At 31.1% G+C, this 19,794-nt stretch overlaps 2 protein-coding genes and 2 pseudogenes across 2 annotated transcripts; 1 reads left to right on the top strand and 3 right to left on the bottom strand.

The window, feature by feature from the left end:
* Window positions 1-723: 723 nt before the first annotated feature.
* LOC109126541 (CLAVATA3/ESR (CLE)-related protein 27 pseudogene) lies at window positions 724-1,400 on the top strand (annotated as a pseudogene).
* Window positions 1,401-5,928: 4,528 nt separating this feature from the next.
* On the bottom strand, window positions 5,929-8,565 carry LOC104710370 (homocysteine S-methyltransferase 1). Its single transcript, XM_010426948.2, has 7 exons — window positions 8,126-8,565; window positions 7,778-7,834; window positions 7,291-7,496; window positions 7,056-7,185; window positions 6,753-6,956; window positions 6,585-6,656; window positions 5,929-6,334 (listed from the first exon to the last, which is right to left on the bottom strand). Exons 1-7 carry the CDS (start codon window positions 8,294-8,296, stop codon window positions 6,194-6,196), a joined length of 981 nt encoding a protein of 326 aa, XP_010425250.1. The 5' UTR covers window positions 8,297-8,565; the 3' UTR covers window positions 5,929-6,193.
* Window positions 8,566-11,517: 2,952 nt separating this feature from the next.
* On the bottom strand, window positions 11,518-13,612 carry LOC104710369 (ethylene-responsive transcription factor ERF119). Its single transcript, XM_010426947.3, has 2 exons — window positions 13,163-13,612; window positions 11,518-13,053 (listed from the first exon to the last, which is right to left on the bottom strand). The coding sequence occupies exon 2, from the start codon at window positions 12,901-12,903 to the stop codon at window positions 11,875-11,877; it is 1,029 nt and encodes a 342-aa protein (XP_010425249.1). The 5' UTR covers window positions 12,904-13,053; window positions 13,163-13,612; the 3' UTR covers window positions 11,518-11,874.
* A 2,963-nt stretch (window positions 13,613-16,575) lies between these two features.
* On the bottom strand, window positions 16,576-18,577 carry LOC104710368 (maltose excess protein 1, chloroplastic-like; annotated as a pseudogene).
* Between the last annotated feature and the right edge of the window lie 1,217 nt (window positions 18,578-19,794).

Genomic DNA, 19,794 nt, shown 5'->3' with positions numbered 1-19,794 from the left:
TTTCTCAATAAATACAAGAAGCTTACGTTATAATATACTATAAAACTTTTTCGTTGTTGGTATATTTTATTTTTTGTAACACCAAGTAGGTCGTAAACAATACAATAATACTGTTATTAGTTTTAATTAGTCAAGAATGTTCTCGTCATGTATCAAAAAAGATAATGGTGACACAATTTCTTTCTTATATTCAAGATCCAGTGATCCACATTCAAACCTACTAAATTCACAGTTTCGTGTATAACTGCACTTATATATTATTACATCAATATTGTTCTAAAGTTAACCTATATATTCTACCCCTATGCAAATAGCAAAGCAAACTCCAAAACGACAACAATTTGAAATTCATTCCAAAAATGGGTAAGTACGTTGGTGGGTGATGCATTTATTGGTTTCTTCAAATTTATGTTTTCCCTTATGTCTAAAGAACCAATACAAAAATTACAAAACAAAGATATGTAATTCTTGAAAAATTCCATAATATAAGAGACAAATCTGTTTGAAATAATCAATAATTTACATATGCTCGTACTGGCTTAAATAATATTTACACAAACACCAATAATAGTACTATACCACTGTTAATCATAATTAGATATGTGAAATATGTACTAGTAATAATAGAACTAAAAAAAAAATCTAAATTAATAAATACTCAGATCTTGTCTTGTATTTATATATACCCATTCACGTGGGCCATTCAAATTTGCATGAAAGCCACTCCTCTTCTCACAAAACAAAACTACAATCTCTCTTTCTCCCTTTCTCTCTCTCTCTCTCTCAAATTCAGAAACAGTCACAAAAGATAGATCTAACCCAGAGAAGAGAAGACAGAGAGAAAGAGAGAAATATTGATGATTAGGGTTTAATCAAGAAGACAACTTTATGTTTATGTTAGGGTTTTTTATGTTTGGGATATGACTCATGCTCGAGAATGGAGAAGCTCCTTGACTACTACTCTACTAATGGTGATCTTGCTTTCTTCTCTACTCCATCTCTTCTGTGTATATTCACGGGTAGGGGCAATTCGGGTATCTCTAGAAACTCCGGCTCCGGCTAAGATACAAGAAGATCTAATGAAGAAGTACTTCGGCGCCGGAAAACTTTCTCCGGTGGATTCTTTTGTCGGAAAAGGGATCAGTGACAGTAAAAGAATGGTACCAAGTTGTCCGGATCCTCTGCATAACTAGTAGAAGCAGTTTCTTGATGTTTTTTTTCTTTTCTTTCATTATATCTTTATTTTCTTCTTGTTTTTGTTAATGATCAATCAACTAGTGTATTTTACCCAAAATACCCACGTTTTTCTTGTTTATGTAAGGGAAAAACGAGGGTATTTTGGAGATTTTAAACACTGATCTATAAACATTTCATATATATAATTAATTTTTCCTTTGCAATATTATAGTTTATAGTATAAATTTTATACTGCTTTCTACATTTTGATTCTGCAAATACTATTAATTAAGAAGAGGAAGAATATAAAACCCTAATATTTTGTTGTTTACATTTTAAGACAGGGTCCTGAATTTAAAATAAGTATTTCTGATCATTTCTTCTTGGTACTCGTCACCTCTGATGATATTAAATTCATTACCAGCGAATCAGATTAATACTATATAAATATCATTGGTTAAAACTATGTTCCAATTATTACACATTCATAGATATTTTATAGTTGTATATACAGTATGTGGTAAACAGTAAATCTATGACATTGATGGATATAGAGAGAGAGAGATGGTTTTGGTATATCAGAATGTTTGTGTGATTTAATATGTTTTTATACATTCTTATATTTTTCACCAAACCGCGGGAGATTCTATATCATATAAATATTCACGGATCATACTCAAGTTAACTATATTCAATTGCATAGTCAAGGATAATATAACTTCAAAATGTGTTACTTATATACAGTATATGCACTTATTTGCAACGATAATCAAAAGTAAACCACCGCAAGAAAATTTGGGGAGCAAAATGCAAAATTATGCATGGAAAGATGTTTAGCAGCCATCAGATCGGTTGACTTGCTCCAGCAGGAAGTGTAATGCTGCTGACCGTAATGTATTATATTATATATATGTCACAAAAAGCTGTTTGCTTTTACCACTGACCCAATCCAAAAGCTTTTCCTTTTTCCCCAACCTAAAAGGCTCTAGAGTCAAATTTGTCTGATTAATAACTATAGACCTGTTTTTATTCTTTCTGAATACCCTACCTAAATAAATATATATGTTTAAGTATTAGAGTTTTTTTTAATGGTTAAATGCAGTTCTATAATTCCAATGTAAACAGTAAATTTTGAAACCGAATTTTTTACATTTCTGCCACATATATTTTTTGATTTAATTACTGAAAAAAAAATATGAAATTTGAACTTAAATAATAAACATGAGCATATATATACATATATATACATATATATATATATATATATTGTATTAGGTCACTCGGTAAATAGGATAAAGGGAAACACAAAATTTTACGTAAAATCATTATGGCATTAGTTCTTTTTTTTTTTTTTGGTAAAGATCAAATCATTCTGATGCACACATTTGTCTACCGATCACAGATAATTCTATAAATCGATTGATTAACGTAAGGTAAAAAAAAGAAAAGGGTTAATTACCATTGGGATTTGCAGACTAGATGCGAAGTTAGTGAGACGAGACATCTGGATTTTTTTGACAGTCACAAAATGATAAAAAAAAAACATATAAATAAAAGAAATGGTATGGACGGTAGCGTTTGGAATTATTCTTTTACACTTCACATAATATTTTTTAACTCCACCGTACAAATTCTTAATAAAATCAAACGGGGACAACTTGTAAAGTTGTAATCGATTACAATGTCCAAAATTAAAAGTTTTATGGAAATAAGTAAAACTGAAATCCACGAGACCTACTAAAAGCTTACGAGATTTTATCTAAAATAATACGTAAACTTGTTTATGTTAAACCCCACGAGTAATCAGGTTTAGGCAATAGCTATTTATTTAAGAGAGAAATGGTGTCGATAAACAGTCATGCTTAATTTATCTATTCCCATGTTAATCACCCAATATATTTGTAATACTTTTAGCATAAAATTTTCAGAAATTTTTAAATTAAATATTTTATAGTAATTTTAGGTATTATAAACAGATAATTTTTTTAGCAACAAGAGTTGATTTTTAGTTTTACTTACCGTTTCCTCAAACCATTGGTCAAAACAAGTCCTATGCATTCATTTTTTGGGTAAAAACTATGCATTCGTTTTGTAATGTAAGGGTAAGACTTGTAGTTTTCGAAATTCTTCCATTTTAATTCCACTTGATTATTGTATTCTAGTTTAGTCAAGCACGAAGTCAAGCATTTAAATATAAAAAATGAAAGCTAACTAAAATGTTTTGCAGAATAAAGTTTAGGAAAAAGAGGTCTCGAATTTGGGTGTTTTATGAGAAACAGAGTAACCCAATGTTTGAAGCGCCACGTAATATGCGGCGAAGACGTTTTCATGTCTTCTCTTTGTCCCTTTCTGTTTGGATTTTAGAATCTCTTTGACTCTTTCAAATGCTCATTTCTGAATTCTAACAGTAGTTTCTAAATACATTTAGAGAGATAACACATTGATAAATTTTTTCATATGAAATATAGAGAAGCTCTGATTATTACCAAAAAAAATAAGAAACAGGTTTACGACAACAAATGTATTATGCAAGTGTGCAATAATATATTTTATATTTTTATAATAAATGTAATACTAGTATTTAGCCATAATTTTTGGTTGTGATCTTCATTTATACAGTAATGTTAGCCACAATATCTTGTATGATGATATAAGTTTTTGACATTTACAGATTTATATATCCTTATAAGTTAATTGGTTTTAAAAATAATAATTATATGAAACTTTAACCCCCTATAACAAGAAAAATATCTGGTTTTTATTAACATATTGGTTATAGTACAACTATATTATTTCCTTGAACTACTAATAAAGGGTATAGAGTCGGTCGATATCTCAAAGTTTTATGTAAGTATTGTATTGTCTTACCTTAAACGTTAAAATGTTTTGTTTCACATGATGTACGGTTAGTAATTTGTTTTTTCTGTTCATATAAAAAATCTTGATGTATAATAAATATGAATACTATTTGTTTAATTTTCTTTTTTGAATTTTGGTGAATCATAACCTTTTTCACAATAATCAAAAGATATTATTATTTTCTTTCATATCAAATTATGCATATTACAAAATTATATCTTTGTAAAAAAAATAGTAACTCTAAATATAATGTATACCTCATTTATACATTTAAATTTGTACAATTTAGTTTTTGTTTATTTAAAATTAAATATATGGATTAAATGTTAATTTTTTTTGGTTAACAACTATAACGAATTGACTCAAATAAACCAATTTTGAGAAATATTATCTACATAAGTAATGCAGTGCAATTCGGTAGGAACAAGTCATGCTAATTTATCCTTTTTAACATTTGCTTGTTTAGAAATCAAAGACAAAAAAAATTTAAAAAAAAAAACTTTTTTTTATCATATTGATTTTATCCAAATGTGTTGAAATTGTTGGTCACTCATTTGTGCCAAGCACACACTTTATATCCCAGCCTTTAAACGGATTGTGTTCGTCTTTGTATGTAATAATTGATGGATCATCATCAGATGATTAATAAAAAGTGCTTACAACCTTGGTGGATCTAAAATATTAGATGACATAATTTGTTTACAAACCATTAATCTTTACTGATTTTTGTATCTATCTTAATAATCTTTTGGGTTAATTAGGAGAATACCACAATTTTGATAGTTATTTAAGAGAATACCACAACAACATTTTTTCATTGGAAAATAGCATAGGGTCCATGTTTTTTTTGAGTGAAAAGACATAATCACCCTTTTCTGTTTTAGTGTTAGATAGAAAGAGTGAAATATTTGGTGTGATTTTTTAAAATAGCATGTAATATTTATATTTTACATGTTATATTGAACTAAATAACGTTTAATTGTAAACTCAAACCGACAAATAATCTCGTTTTAATTGTAAAATCTAAACCCTAACCATCTAATTTCGTTTTAATTGTAAAATCTAAACCCTAACCATCTCATTTGTGAACCCAAACCGACATATAATTTTGTTTTAATTGTAAAATCTAAATCCTAACCATCTTATTTGTGAACCCAAACCGACATATAATTTCGTTCTAATTGTAAAATCTAAATCCTAACCATCTTATTTGTGAACCCAAACTGACATATAATTTCGTTCTAATTGTAAAATAGAAACCCTAACCATTTCATTTGTGGACCCAAACCGATATATAATTTCGTTCTAATTGTAAAATCTAAACCCTAATCATCTCATTTATGAACCCAAACCGACATATAATTTCATTCTAATTATAAAATTTAAATCCTAACCATTTCATTTGTGAACCCAAACCGATATATAATTTCGTTCACAAAACAAAAATTACATAATATTTAAACAAATAACATGTAATATATATAATGGGTATAAAAGTAATTGTACATAAAGAGAGAGAATGCATTGTGGGTCCTATGGTAGTTTCTTAAATACTTTTGAAAATTGTGGTATCTAGTGCATATTCCCTAATCTTTTTTATTTTCAAATGATCGTATAAGTAAACATATTATTTATTTTAGCTATACACCAAACAATTTTGCTGACATAATATACATTATTTATTTTAGATATACACTAAACAATTTTGCTGACATAAATCTTGACTACAAAATCGGTATACATTTGAAAAACAAATTATTACATAGGCAAAATATATGTTGTGCCGAAATGGGTCATATATATAGTTATATGGTGCAAAACTGTAAATAATTCGTTACCATATGTCGTTGGTTATGCTTCTGATATTGGTGGTTTCATCAACAGCATAATCACTTTCTAAAAACTTTGTTAATTAAATTGTTCTGCAGCTTCTGCTGGATTAAAAATTCAAATCGGGCAATTTTGATAACTAATAATAAAAAGACAACTATGGGCTTTTACATATAAAAAGCCCAAGGCCTAGTTTACCGATGCATATAATCAGACAACAAAGAAAACTTGAACAACAAGAACACTGATAGATAGCCCTAACAAATGGTCAAGGTATTAAGCTAGTTAACAAGTTTGAAAGAATCTTTAATCTTCTTCTCAGAAAAACTCATCTTCTTTTCAAATCTCTGGAGATAGCTTTAATGGTTGAAGGTGTAGTCCTGCAACATCCTCCTATGAGTTTAGCTCCAAGGTCACGCCATTTCGTGGCAAACATCTCAAATTCATCATCACCAAAGCATTGTGATGGCTGCCAAATTCACACAAAATCAGCACAGAACAGTCAGATTTATATAGATCATACTAAAGACTTAAACTTTTTTTTCCATTCAATCAAGAATCAGATGGGTTGCTCAGACGCAGTTTGACCCTTTTGACTGAAATCATCACTGTAGTAAGCATTTCCATGGCTGCTGCTGTGATTAACTCATACTGATATGTCTTCTACGAATACATTTTAGTTTTGAAATTAGATACAAATAAGTGAGAAAACAACATACCAGCCATTGTTTGGCTTTTCCATCCCAAACCTCTCCACTATTCGGGTAAACAACGATAGCCTTGTTGGTCAGCTGAAAAGAAAGAAAATAACATAGAAAGTAAGATTCTCAATGTTACTTTGCTATACAGTCTCAACCAGAGAAGTTTCAACAACTACTACTACTTGCCTTGGCGAATTTGGAAATAAGACTTTCGATGAATTGAGGAGGCGCACAGTTAATGCCAACAGCATATATATTGTTGCTTTTGTTAAGAGGTTCGAGGCATTCCTCAAAGCTCTCACCTGATGGAGCTTTCTCACCATCTACAGATGTGAAGCAGATCCATGCTGGGATTTCTACATTCTCTTCCTCCAGAAGCTCAACGCACGCCTGAGAATTTGAAGAGAGACTTGCAAATATTAAAGAGAGAGAGAGACTGATAGCAACATTTTTGTAAGAAACAATCTTTTCAGTGGACAAAAAGCAAACCTGAGCCTCGAGTTTATTCGGTATGGTTTCAAAGGCAAGAAGATCAGGACCAGCTTCCACTAAGACTTGAAGTCTTCTCCTGTGAAAGTCTTTTAGTTTATCCAAATTCACATTCTCACCATAGTTTCCACTGCAAGAAGAATATTGGACAAACATTAACTAACTATTACGATTCAAATCATCTATAACGTAACTTCTCAAAACCAATATCACAATCTACTCTTAAAAAGAGTACCTGTACTCAGAGCCATCAGCAAGATAAGCTCCATAGCTTCCAATAGAAGCAGCTACAAGAGCTCTGTTATAGCTATGTTCTGTAATTTTGCTCACTTTGTCCCAGAACTTGTCACGAGCTTCAACAGCTAACTTTACACTCTTCTGTAGCAAAGACTCGCTCTCTTCCGTCGATAAACCTCTCGAAACAAACCCCGGGATAGTAGCCTGTAAAAGTAAACAAACCCCGTAAGCCAAAAATGAAAACTTTCAAACTGAAGTCAGACTATATATTTTAACTAATTAAAAATCCTAACTTTCGTAATCTTTACAACATCAAAAAGGTTCAATCTTGAAGAAAAGTATCTTTTTTTTTAAGTTGTGAGTCTACAAATCTTGAACTTTCTGTCGTCATAATCTTTTACTCAATAGAAATTACTCATCAGATAGATTGTCAAACAAGAAAGAGAATGAAAATAAATATAAAAATTAGGGTTGCTTGTCATTACCTGATAAGATGAAGTAACCACAATGTCTGCACCAGCTTCCAAGTATTCCATGTGAACCTATATTCAAAATTATCACCAAACTTTTATCCATTATTATCCAAATCTTCAGACCCCAGAAACTAAAAGTTCTCGAACTTATTGGGAAAAAATAACAGAGATCTGCGTTTACACTAATAATCACTTGAACCCAAAATCTCAAATTTCAATTTTAACAATAAGAGAATCAAAAAAGTTTCAAGCTTTGTAATCTTTATAGCAAACCCTAAAAACCACAACTTTTCAAAATTAGGGGTAAAATCAAAAATTTGGAAACGAGAAAAAAAAAAAACAATCGAAAATTTTACAAACCCTTTTGATGAGTTCAGGATTCTTGATGAGAGAAACAGCACTCCACAAAGGGTCATTAATAGCGGCGCCGTGAATCTCAAGCTGGGTAGCAAAACCACCGTCGACCACCGCACAACCACCGCATTGCTTAATCAAATCTTCCAACAATGCAGATTTTTTCTCTAAACCCATTTTTTCAAAAGGAAAAACTCAAAACTTCTCGAAAGAAATGATTCAGACAAAACCTTCTCCCGAGAAAATTTTGAATCTTTTTTCTTGTCGGAAAAAAACAACGCCGCGTTTGTGTCTTTTTTTTATCCCTATCAAAACCACAACGGATGCTTCATGTTTCGCTCTACTCTTTATATGTTTGGATAATGGGCTTGGCCTAGGCCCACTATATGTAATAAATAATATATATAACTCTTTTCTTCTTCAGAATATAATCTTTTTGTGTTGACGCGTTTCTCTAATCTGTAATAATAATAAATATTATTCCTAACTTCAAACTTTGCCGACGGAAAATTTTAATTAATTCCTTTATTTTCCACCGTCAAACAAATACAGAAATTTCTTACGTATTTTTTTCTACCGAAAACACATTAAACATGCGTACATCAACTTAATTTTCATCATTTTACCTACTAAATTCAATTATCTAACTCACATTTAGTTACTAAAAGAAAATTGTAGATACTAATTTTTAGTATGTAAAAGAAACAGTAAAAAATTAGCTTAAAATTACAAAATATCATTACGAGAAAACAATATCAGAAAATTGAAAGTATAGTTTTTTTCTTCCTTTATCGCTAAAATTTAAAGGTTCATTATAAATAGCATTTTGATGATTATTAATTTATCAAAGCGGTATACCCTTACCAGTGAAACCCTATACGTTTCTTGGCTCACACTTTAATTATGTATTGTTTTTTTAGAGTTTCGAGTTTTCACAATTCGTTACCTAATTAAGTTCATTAACGTAAAAGTAATAACATTTTGTTTTGTCTAAGATAAAGAGCTACTCGAGAAACGAGTATTAAATCTCATGAAATGGAAAAAAAATATATATATATCATGAAATGGAATTTATTATGTTGTTTACATATATGTTTATACGTGGCATTACAAAATATGAAAAGGATCTAAACATTAATTTTGTATCGACCAAGATTAGTTAGCAGGTGTGGCAAAGATGTAGCCGTAAATGCAGGCATGAAAGAAAACAATTGTATTTAAAAAAAAAAATTATGAAGTAGAATTTAATAGAGACCGATAACATTAACATGTGCAGAAAAGTTGGTCTTAGTTGTTGTCAAAGCTACAATACGTTTTGTCATGTGAAAGGTATATCTTAAAGTCATAGCCAAACTATCAAAGTTCATTCTTAAAGTATTTGTAAGAGAATTTTTTTAGTTATAAATTTATAAAATACCAATCGAATAGAATGTTTTCACATTCTCCTTTTTATTTTAAAACATTTTTTACAATATAGTTTTTATAAGAATTGCGACTTGCTTCAATTTTTCTCAAAAAGTTTAATTTTTGTATGTGATTCTTCTCGTCTTTTTATAAGAATAAATCTTGAGAGCCTAACCTAATTTTCATTTCTCTATTTCGATCTTTGAATGTTGAAATTGAACTATAAGTCTCCGGCATGGTATTGTTTGGTGGGTCAACGATGCACGTTTCTTGTGCCTTGACTTTGAAGCAAAGCATATGTGGTACTTGTATGTGGAATGGTTTTCACCGCTGTTGGCCCAACATTTTTAAAATAAAACCATATTTTTATCTGAATCTTTTAATATTGTCAATTACATTTTTGACGAATCCTGACACATTTTTGAATTGGTAGTAAATTATTGAGACATTGTACACAAGTAGCTTAAGGTTTGTTCAACCATTCTTATAATATGATTACAAGTTAGCATCATCGTAGACTCAACGGCGGTAAAAAAGGGTTTGGTCGTTCGTTGTGGTCGTTGAGGTTACAACGTACAACATATGCAATTACCTTCGACATGAATTAATCTGAAATGCTATAGAATATATTTTAGTCATCTTTCTCGACAACTTATATTATTGCGTAAGAAATAATTATTTCCTTTTCCTGAAATCTAATACTAAAGGAAATCATAAATATTATTCACATACTTACGGTTTTGGTAACATAAAACGGTATAATTTTTTTAGCTAGTAAAGTAAACGCTAAGCGATACTAGAACAGTTAAAACCGATACAAATTACCAATAAGTTGTGGCTGTAGAACTTGGACTGTTATGTAAAAATATTATTAGTAAAATAAACTTGCTATTGAAAAGTTTATAGTAGACTCACAACATTAACATCCTAAGGTAAACAATGTGTATGTAAATGTTAGCCTTATATAGTCCTCTATTGGCACTGGACTATTGTATAGCTCACTAGCCCGATAAAGAAAACCAATTTGTAATTTGAGCGCCTTGGGCTTACAGTAACCTACAAAACCTATTGTTCTTCTTCCATCTCAGAACAGATCGATTTATTTTTTCTTTAACATCTTGGATCATTTTTTTTTTGGAATAAGTTATACTATATATATATATATATATAATGGACGTGGTTAGCAAATGATCTATCCAGAAGTAACTATGTAGCTGACTGTTGGATGTAATAACAATTTTTTTTTTTTTTCAAATCATTTAGACTTTAGTCGAAATCACTAACTTCCACGACTTCATAAGAATTTCTATTGAATGATAATGACAACCACAAATAGCCACTTAATAAAAATCAAAATTATACATCGACTTCGAGCATGTTAAATCTCAAATCTCCAAAGAAAAGTAGAAGTCTTAAGAATTCATTTTATTTTTCTGTCATCATCTTAAGAATTCATTTTAATTCTTCAAAAAAAAAAATGATAATATGCACGTTCAATATATATCCATAAACGAAACTAATAAAATCCAAATGGAGCTACAGTCTGAAATTGAGAGATAGCTTGACACAAACAAAAGAACTGAATTGACTAAAAACAGTTCAAATTATAATCTTTAATTAAAGATGGAAGAAGTTTGAAAATTTTGGCAAGACTTGTAATATACGCAAAGGTTTGCTTTAAAGAAAACAAGATAATAACAAAAAATGTTATATTTGAAATGATAAAAGAACCAACGCAATTAGAGAGGTGATCATTGGTGCTACTGTTACCATCAACCAAACCCATTAACCTCTCTGTTGTTCACATATACTTTGGACCATATGCACTTGTTTTCTTATGTCGAACTTTTTAAGAAAACTTTATTGATATAATTCAAAAGAAGATAAGCCTAAACCCACACAAAAGGCTTTACATTTCACTTAGACAACCACTTCAGTTTATATCCTCTTAAGTCTTAAGTAGAAACCTTCTATAGTTCTATGCATGTAGCAGAAAACAATAAAGTAGTTTTCACATACATATATCAATAACTCTCAATAGGCAAAACTTACAAAGATCGAGAGAGCTTACGAAATAGAATACATCTAAAAGGCTTTTCACCTGAGCTTACAATTTCGTTCTCACCACTCTCTATCTTCTCCACAATATCAAAAAACCATTATGTCAACAAAACTTTCTTTAGTAACACCAACACACAAAACTGCATCTGCTTCTATCTGTAAGGGGTTTTTTGCTTCCCCTGAGATTAACTGCCTCTGCTATACTGTAATAACTTAACGACAAAACCGAGTAACAAAGAGCTTTTTTTACTTTTGCTCCTATAGCTAATAGTAACACCTAGCTGCAAAACTTATGGGCACGCGATATTAAGAGGGGTGGTAGTAGTTGTTGCAATGTGATCAACGAAGCCAAACTTGTCAATGGTGGTACCAATGAGACCAAGATCGATGTCCACGTCTGAGAAATCATAGTCTGGAAGCTCGCTTGGACCATCACACTCAAGACCAATGATGTCCAGATCATCTATCCCACAGTAATCATCCAACAGTTGGTTGTTCTCTTCAGTTAAGAGAAAATCAAGCTCACACACATTAGGGATCAAGGACTCATCAATGAAGCAACCCATTTCAGGAATCTGCAGATCCGCGAAATCAAAACCAAAACTCGCTTTCTTCGATTCACCAGCTTCTTGATCGATGGTCGAGTCAAGTAGCTTCTTGTCAAGATTATTGCTTGACACAGCTTCAACATTAGACCCTGTGGCTGAGATCAGAGAACCAGACATATTCGAATCCGAAAGAGCATTCTCAGACACATTATTAGAGGAAGCAGCTGAAGTGGCTGCAGCCAAAGCATCAAACTCAAGCTTCTTAGCAGCATAAGCACTGGCTGCTTGTTCAAGCGTCTCGTAAGTACCCAACCAAGTTCTTGTTTTGGTGATTGGATGTCTAATCTCAGCAGCCCATTTACCCCATTTCCTCTGCCTAACACCAACAGGCTTGGAGACACTAGTGGGTTTGCTGCTTAAAACCTTTTTGCTACAAGCTGAAGTTTTGGTTTTGGTTCTGCTTACACCATTATTATTATTAGTACTCTCCTGACAAAACGAGTTTTGAGATTCAGCTTGAGTAGCGGATGCTTGAGCGAAAGGAAGGTCAATCTCACAGACGTAACGTTTCCTTCTCTGAGCTCTTTCATCTTCTTCGCTTGATGAGTAGTCAGTAGCGTAAGGATCATTCACAACGAAACGGATTTTTCTCATAGTCTTCAAATCTTCAGATAAACCAGGGAGGTGATTTAGCTGCAAAGACTTCTTCTTCATGGGTTTTTTGTAGGGTTTATTGGTTTGAACAGAAGACCGTTTCTTTCTTTCAGCCATTTTATCAAACACTTGGTGTGCGAAAATTCAAAACCAATCTCCCCTCAAAAACCCTAAATTTTTCTCTCTCTCAAAATTCGAAAAAAGCCTCAAAATCTCAAGAACAAGAACAAGAAACGTCCTTCAAAATTGTTTACACCAGAACAAGTCCTGATTCAATAACCAGAAGAAGAAAATGAAACAAACCAACCCACTTAAGATTCGAACAGAGCAATTATGAAAATCGTAAAAAGTAACAAACTTTAGCAAACCCAGTTACCTTTTAGGCCTTAAACGCATGGAAATCGATGAAATCAATCACTAGGAGAGCCAGTAGAAACAGTTTGATGAATAAGAGAAACACTCGAAAACAGAGCATGAAGTGATTAAAGAAGACGAAGAAGAAAGAACAGTAGAAGAGAGAGAGAAGAGTAGTCGGAGCTCCGGTTTAAAACAATCCCGGCGACTTCAATAGAACCTTCACTCTCTCTCTCTCTCTTTCTCTCACTCCTCCCAGCTCTTTGAGCTTCCCCAAAAGTGAAAAAGAAAAGTGAGAAGAGATAGATAGAAGATTCAAAAAGAAGAAGAAGAAGAAGAAGATAAAGTAAGAATCAAAACGAATCGGAAACAGATGATAAATCTATGGCCAAGATTTTTTCTGGCCTCTCTCTCTCTATTACCAAAGACAAAACTTTTAATTTATGTCGGAAATAAAAAAAAAGTAACTCATGAGAAATTTAAGAAAACGATGAATTAAGTAAATAAAAAAGACGTTAAAATTACTTCTTTTTTTTTTTTCTTTTTTGTTCAAACACAGATCTCAATAAAAATTTAATAACATCTTTACTCGAGAAAAAATTCATAAAAGCATTAAACGTAAAAGGAAAAAAAAACGTATATGAAAATTAAATTCTTTGTTTTATCTTTAGAAAAAAGATGGCTAACTACACGAAGTATTGGAGAATGCATGGTCACACATGCCAAGTATAATATTGTATCCTCAACTACACGAAGTATATGTATTGCATGACCACATGCATAAACTATATGACGTTATGTGGTCAACACCATAGACATACAATCCGGTACACCGGTCAAATAATTCCGGCTAAGACCAACGTTGACTCCGGCGTTGACCAACATTGACCGAAAAAAATTATTTTAATTTTTTTCTATGAAAAAACAAAATAATAAATTACTATATTAAATTATTTATGAATTTTCATGATTAGAAAACATTCTATTCAATATCTAAATATCTTAGGTATCTCTAATGTATTTATTCTTATAATTAATTAATTTTTATTTTTAAAGCTAAAATAATAGTTAAATAAAAATAATTAATAATTATTTTCAAGATATTAATAGATTTTATCTTGATTTTAGGATATGTCTGCAAAAGGATATAGAATAAGAGGATTTTTGCAAATGCCCTTATATTATATATTGAAAATAATTATATATTATTATATTTTATCTATTAAAAGTAAATAGTGTTAATTTTTTTGTTATTGTTTACATGTTATTAGGAGTATGTAAATTTTTTTTATACCAAAGAGTATCTAAAATTTTGTATACTCTTTACCATGCAAATTTTAAAGTAAAGAGTCATATACTCAAATCTTTTGCATATTATTTTCTAATGAAAATAGTTGAATTTGATTTTATTGATTCTTGTAGTATTTAAAATTTTAAATAATATGATGATCAGAGATTTATATATATAAAATCATTAATAATTACATATGTTATATATATATATATATATATATTTCTTGAAAATAATTATTAATAATTTTATTTAACTATTAGTTTAGCTTCAAAAATAAAAGTAACTAATTATAAGAATGAATACATTAGAGATATAGAAATAATTAGATATTGAATAGAATGTGTTTTCTAATCATAAAAACCCATATATAATTTAATATAATAATTTATTATTTTGTTTTTTAATAGAAAACACAATTTTTTTTGGTCAATGTTGGTCAACGCCGGAGTCAATGTCGGTCTTTGCCGGAATCATTCGACCGGTGTACCGGATTGTATGTCTATGGTGTTAACCACATAACGTCATATAGTTCATGCATGTGGCCATGCAATACATATACTTCGTGTAGTTGATGATACAATATTATACTTGGCATGTGTGACCATGCATTCTCCAATACTTCATGTAGTTAGCCATCTTTTTTCCTTTATCTTTTTGTTCTTCTTTTAATTCAACGACGGAAGACGATGACTGTTTTTTATATGTTCAGATTGGTTTTTACCATACGGTAACAAAACATACTATTTTTGGAATTTTATTATGGACAGATGGTATATAAAATGCTTTTAGTTTGTGAAGATAATACTGCCTTTTTTCCCAAAAAAATATGTATATATTTTAATAATAATACATGACAACTACTTGTCACTGCTACTGCACTGTAGGTCTTTGGCTCTGTGAAGTAGAGAAATACTGTATTATTAAAATACAAATAATAAACTATTCGTTTTTAGTTTAAATACAAAAATAGAGAGTGACTACTGACTGACAAGTAACTTTACTCATATTGTATTTGATGTGTTGTATACTTGTATTCTTAATATGATAATTCATTTTTCTAACTTGACTCTTGCTAGTTTTAATTTTAAAACATTAATTATGGATTCGACAAAAAAATATGTTATAAAAAGACCGAGGAGTGTAATTCAAATCCACTAATTAATCTGACAATTTGGGAGGTTAATTAATTACATAAGAGGTAGTTTACTTTTCCATGTCTTGATTGAGCCAAAGAAGAACAATTTCGAACGTGGAGGATTGTCACATCTCCCCACATTTGCTAGTTGCTACCAACCGATGGACTTTTCCATCATAATTCACAAGTCTTCTTCCCATCTTTAGTGGACGTAATTACAATGAGAATAATTCACAACTCAAATCTGTTTCGAATAACTCAATCAATTTAATTTTTTCCCCATACTCGAACTTTTCATTTAAGTCAATGTTCTTTTTTTGGTTTGGGTTAACTGTTAAGTTACATATTCATCTTTTACATGGGGTTACAATATTTGATCAATAACATAATTAAGTACATAACATGAAGTCATGAACTTGATCACTCTAATAATTTGCAAATTCGTTTATATATCACCTTCAAATTTTGCGACTCTTGTGTCACGTAAGGTTCATTGATCATTACGATTCAATCCGTTAAAACGTTTAAACCACTTTTATCATTGAAATAACAAATATAAATATATAAATCAAAAGTGTCCTTTTCTTTCGATTTCATAAAATATAAAATGTTAAGAACTCGTGATTTCCAATTTGTTTTTTTCGTGTTCACAGCCTTTTTTTTCTTATCGCTAGTGACTGACTGTCACACCCACATTCGTCTTGAGGGCATCCTTAATGGGAGAATTTTTTTTTGTGTTCTTAGATTAAATATATAGTGAAAATAATCTAAGATCTATTGTTAAGATCATAGATAAAAAAATGGGGAAACTAATTATAGTGTTCTTAGAATAAATATATAGTGAAAACCATGAAAACAACTTGTTATACATATAACAACACAAAAGAGAAATCAAATCCAACGTGAGGTTTCTCAAGAAGCTCCAAACTAGCACCACCACCGGTAGAGATGTGACTCATCTTGTCAGCCAAACCAACCTTCTCGACGGCAGCCACAGAGTCACCTCCTCCAATGATTGTGGTTACTCCCTTTCCGCTTAGTTCTGCAAGCTGCTTTGCTACAGCCTGATGGTGAAACAATACAAGAGAGATCGGGTTAGTTAAGTTGGGTTTCTTTGGTCAACAAAGAGACATGTTGAAGACGGATGGATTTTGATAATAAAGGTGATTGGGGTTTATGTGTGTTTAGTTGCTCATACCTCAGTTCCAGCTGCAAACTTCTCGAATTCAAAAACACCCATGAAGAACAGAGAGACCACCAATAGTGATAAAGTCTTCCCACAATCGCCACAAAGGTTTGCTAAGCTTACCGAAATAGTACAAACAATTCAATATGAGACCCATCGTAATAACAACTGAAGTAGCAACAAAATACTGCATAGGCATAGCTTCAGCCATTGTGAGCTGAGCAAGCACAATGTGAGTAGAGACCACTCCCAGCGTTTGCACTATAACTGCTTCTTTTTCTTTCTTCTTTGCAAAATAAGAAAGCAAAGAAAGGTTTCCTAACAAACCAACCAACATTCCCTGTATTAAAAAATGTTCAGTTTCACACTCAAGAAACAGAATGAATGCTTCTTCCTTAATCCTTTCTATAAAGTTCCATAAACTAAACCAAACTTATCTGTGTATAAATAATTTTAAGAGTAAAGAGTTACCCGCCATGGAACAGCAGAAAGGGCGGTATTGTTTCCGGCCAAGAGATTTTGGGAATTGAGGATGATCTGAGGCAATTGGACCAAAACCTGGAGATCCCTTTCAGAGATCAAAAACACCAATAATAAAAAAGAACATACACAACCAAATTAACAAAATTCAACGAAATCATAACAAGAACGGGAAGAAATAATTTGCTCAAATTTTGTTAAAACCTCACCTGCTGATTCTCGTGAGGGAGATCCGAGTCCGAGTCAATTGCACGAACAGGAACGAATCGACGAATCGAAACAATCGGATTCCGACGAGTCAGAGTTAAGCCATTGACAGAGAAAGCACCACCGTGTAGACACGCACGCTGCAGCGGCGGAAGACGGGAGATGCGGGATGTAGAAACGAAGAGAGAGCTCGGAGAAGCCGAGAATATGAAAAATCGGTCACCACCACAGAGAGAAATGATTTCATTCTCTCAATTTTTCGACCAATCAGAAGACAGGAAATAAGTTAGAACTGGGCATTAGATCAGTTCTAACTTAAGATCGAAATTTTTGATCTAAGGCCATTATTCTTTTTTTTATTAATAGAATTGGGTAAGAACACAGCAAGTGTTCTGCCATTAAGGATGGCCTGAACTACTCCTTTATATTTACAAATTACAATAATACTGCCACTGTCAAATCGCTGGAAAATTATTTACTTTTTTTTGGGGTCTATATATTTAAATAAAACTATTAATTACTCTATAGTAGTACTAAACTTTTTGTCTGTTAAGAAGAAAACTTAAGTAAGAAATATGAGAAGAAAAAAGAAAACAGTGAACGCACGCCTGAATGCATGTGATTTGCCTACCCTACGTGAAGAAAAAAAACCAATGCAAATCAATTGCACAAGTAAGAAAAAGCTTTGTATACCACATACACCAAATTAAACAGTATGTGGTATACAATTGCTCCACTAATTACGATTCCAACAAAACGTTTTATATGTAAGGCAACATATTAATTTGAGTACATTTATTCAACTGTCGTTGACAAAAAAAAATAAAGAATAGTAATCAAGTAAAAACTCTCTGCATACTATTCTAAATCTACATATATTAGTATAAGTAATAGACAAAAGGGTCGACAAATTGACGTGTATAGAAAATGGATGGTCAACTTCATTCCGAAGTTTTTTTTCCCGTAGAAAGAAACCTAAAAGGATCGTTTACATTCATTCACACACAAACACAGGTGTCGTATTATTAGTGTCACGTGGTGTTTTACATGTAGACATTTTACCATGTGGACTAATACATTCAATCAGCCATCGACGACCATAAAGCATCTATCTATTCTATTATACCACTATCATTTACTTGTCAGACAAATAGAGAGTGTTGAAAAATAAAACACAAGTGTGTATAGAGCGCAGGACAAGTAGTGGTCGGAGGAATATGGGAAAAGAAAAAGTTGGAAACAGCTTAGCCGCCTACGTCGAACCCACGTTTAGGAAAAGAAAAAATACATTTTCAGTTGTCTTTTCTATCATTTTCCACTGAAGATGGTCTAGTATAAAGCCCAATTTCATTGTTTTGTTAACTAAAAAAGCTTTTAGGGCCCAATATTAAGATTTTCCAAAGCTCTGCCCGTTGTTGACTTATGGTGTGAGGTCTTTTTTTTTTTTTTTTTTGTCCGAGTGAGGTCTTTGTTTAATTTTTCTTTAAAGTTTGTGCGTTTCGAAAGTCTTTGTTTAACTAATTTAATTTGAACTCTTAGTGTGTGTAAGTTTCTTAATTACAAAAAATAAAAAATTTTCCTAACCTTCAGTTTGTTGTTTAGTACTATGAGTTTGAGGAAGGTCTTTCACTCTTTTGTATTTAACTGATTTTCTTCTTTTAAGTAGTTTTATAAAAAGAATATTGTGAATGGCTAAATGCTAAATCGGCATTAATTAAAAACTAAAGTTTACATAATTCTAAGGATATTCTACACGTGTTTCTTTTATAAATAAAAAAACTATGTCCTTTATTCATCCTTGCTGCCAATTAAATACTTTGATCAGTCTAATTTCATGTTTTTACATTAGTCAGATATCTTGAAAGACCTTAGCAAAAAAAAGATATCTTGAAAGACCGCTTCTACTAAGTTAATTATATTTGACAACATATAGTTTTAAATTTAATACGTCAAACTTTAGAGTAAGCTCTCTTGCTTGTCTTCTTCGACTTTCACCATCAGCTCGAATCGATCGTAGACTATTTCATCAAGCTTTAGTTATTTCAAAACAAGTCCTTTGTTGACGTTTTCTTGGTGAGTCGAACTTAGTAAAGAAACCAAGACATCAGCTAAATAATATTAACAAATTTATTCCTTAAATAAAATAAAATAAAATAAAAACAGTACGTCTTAATTTTTAAAAGGCTTTTTAAAATGTTTGGTATCAAACAACTATTAGATTAGCTCAAAAAATTGAAAAGTTCAAACACCAATATCAATCAGTAACTTATAAATTATTCCAAAACTTAATATAAAAATGATAGTGGAAATATTTTATATAAAAACTAAGAAAATAAATAAATCGCAAGAAAA

Source organism: Camelina sativa, chromosome 9 (genome assembly GCF_030686135.1).
Source record: "Camelina sativa cultivar CO46 ecotype springtype chromosome 9, ASM3068613v1".
In the NCBI taxonomy this organism is placed as follows: Eukaryota; Viridiplantae; Streptophyta; class Magnoliopsida; order Brassicales; family Brassicaceae; genus Camelina; species Camelina sativa.
The sequence above is the reverse complement of the archived record's forward strand: the minus strand, read 5'-3'. Positions and strand labels throughout refer to the sequence as shown.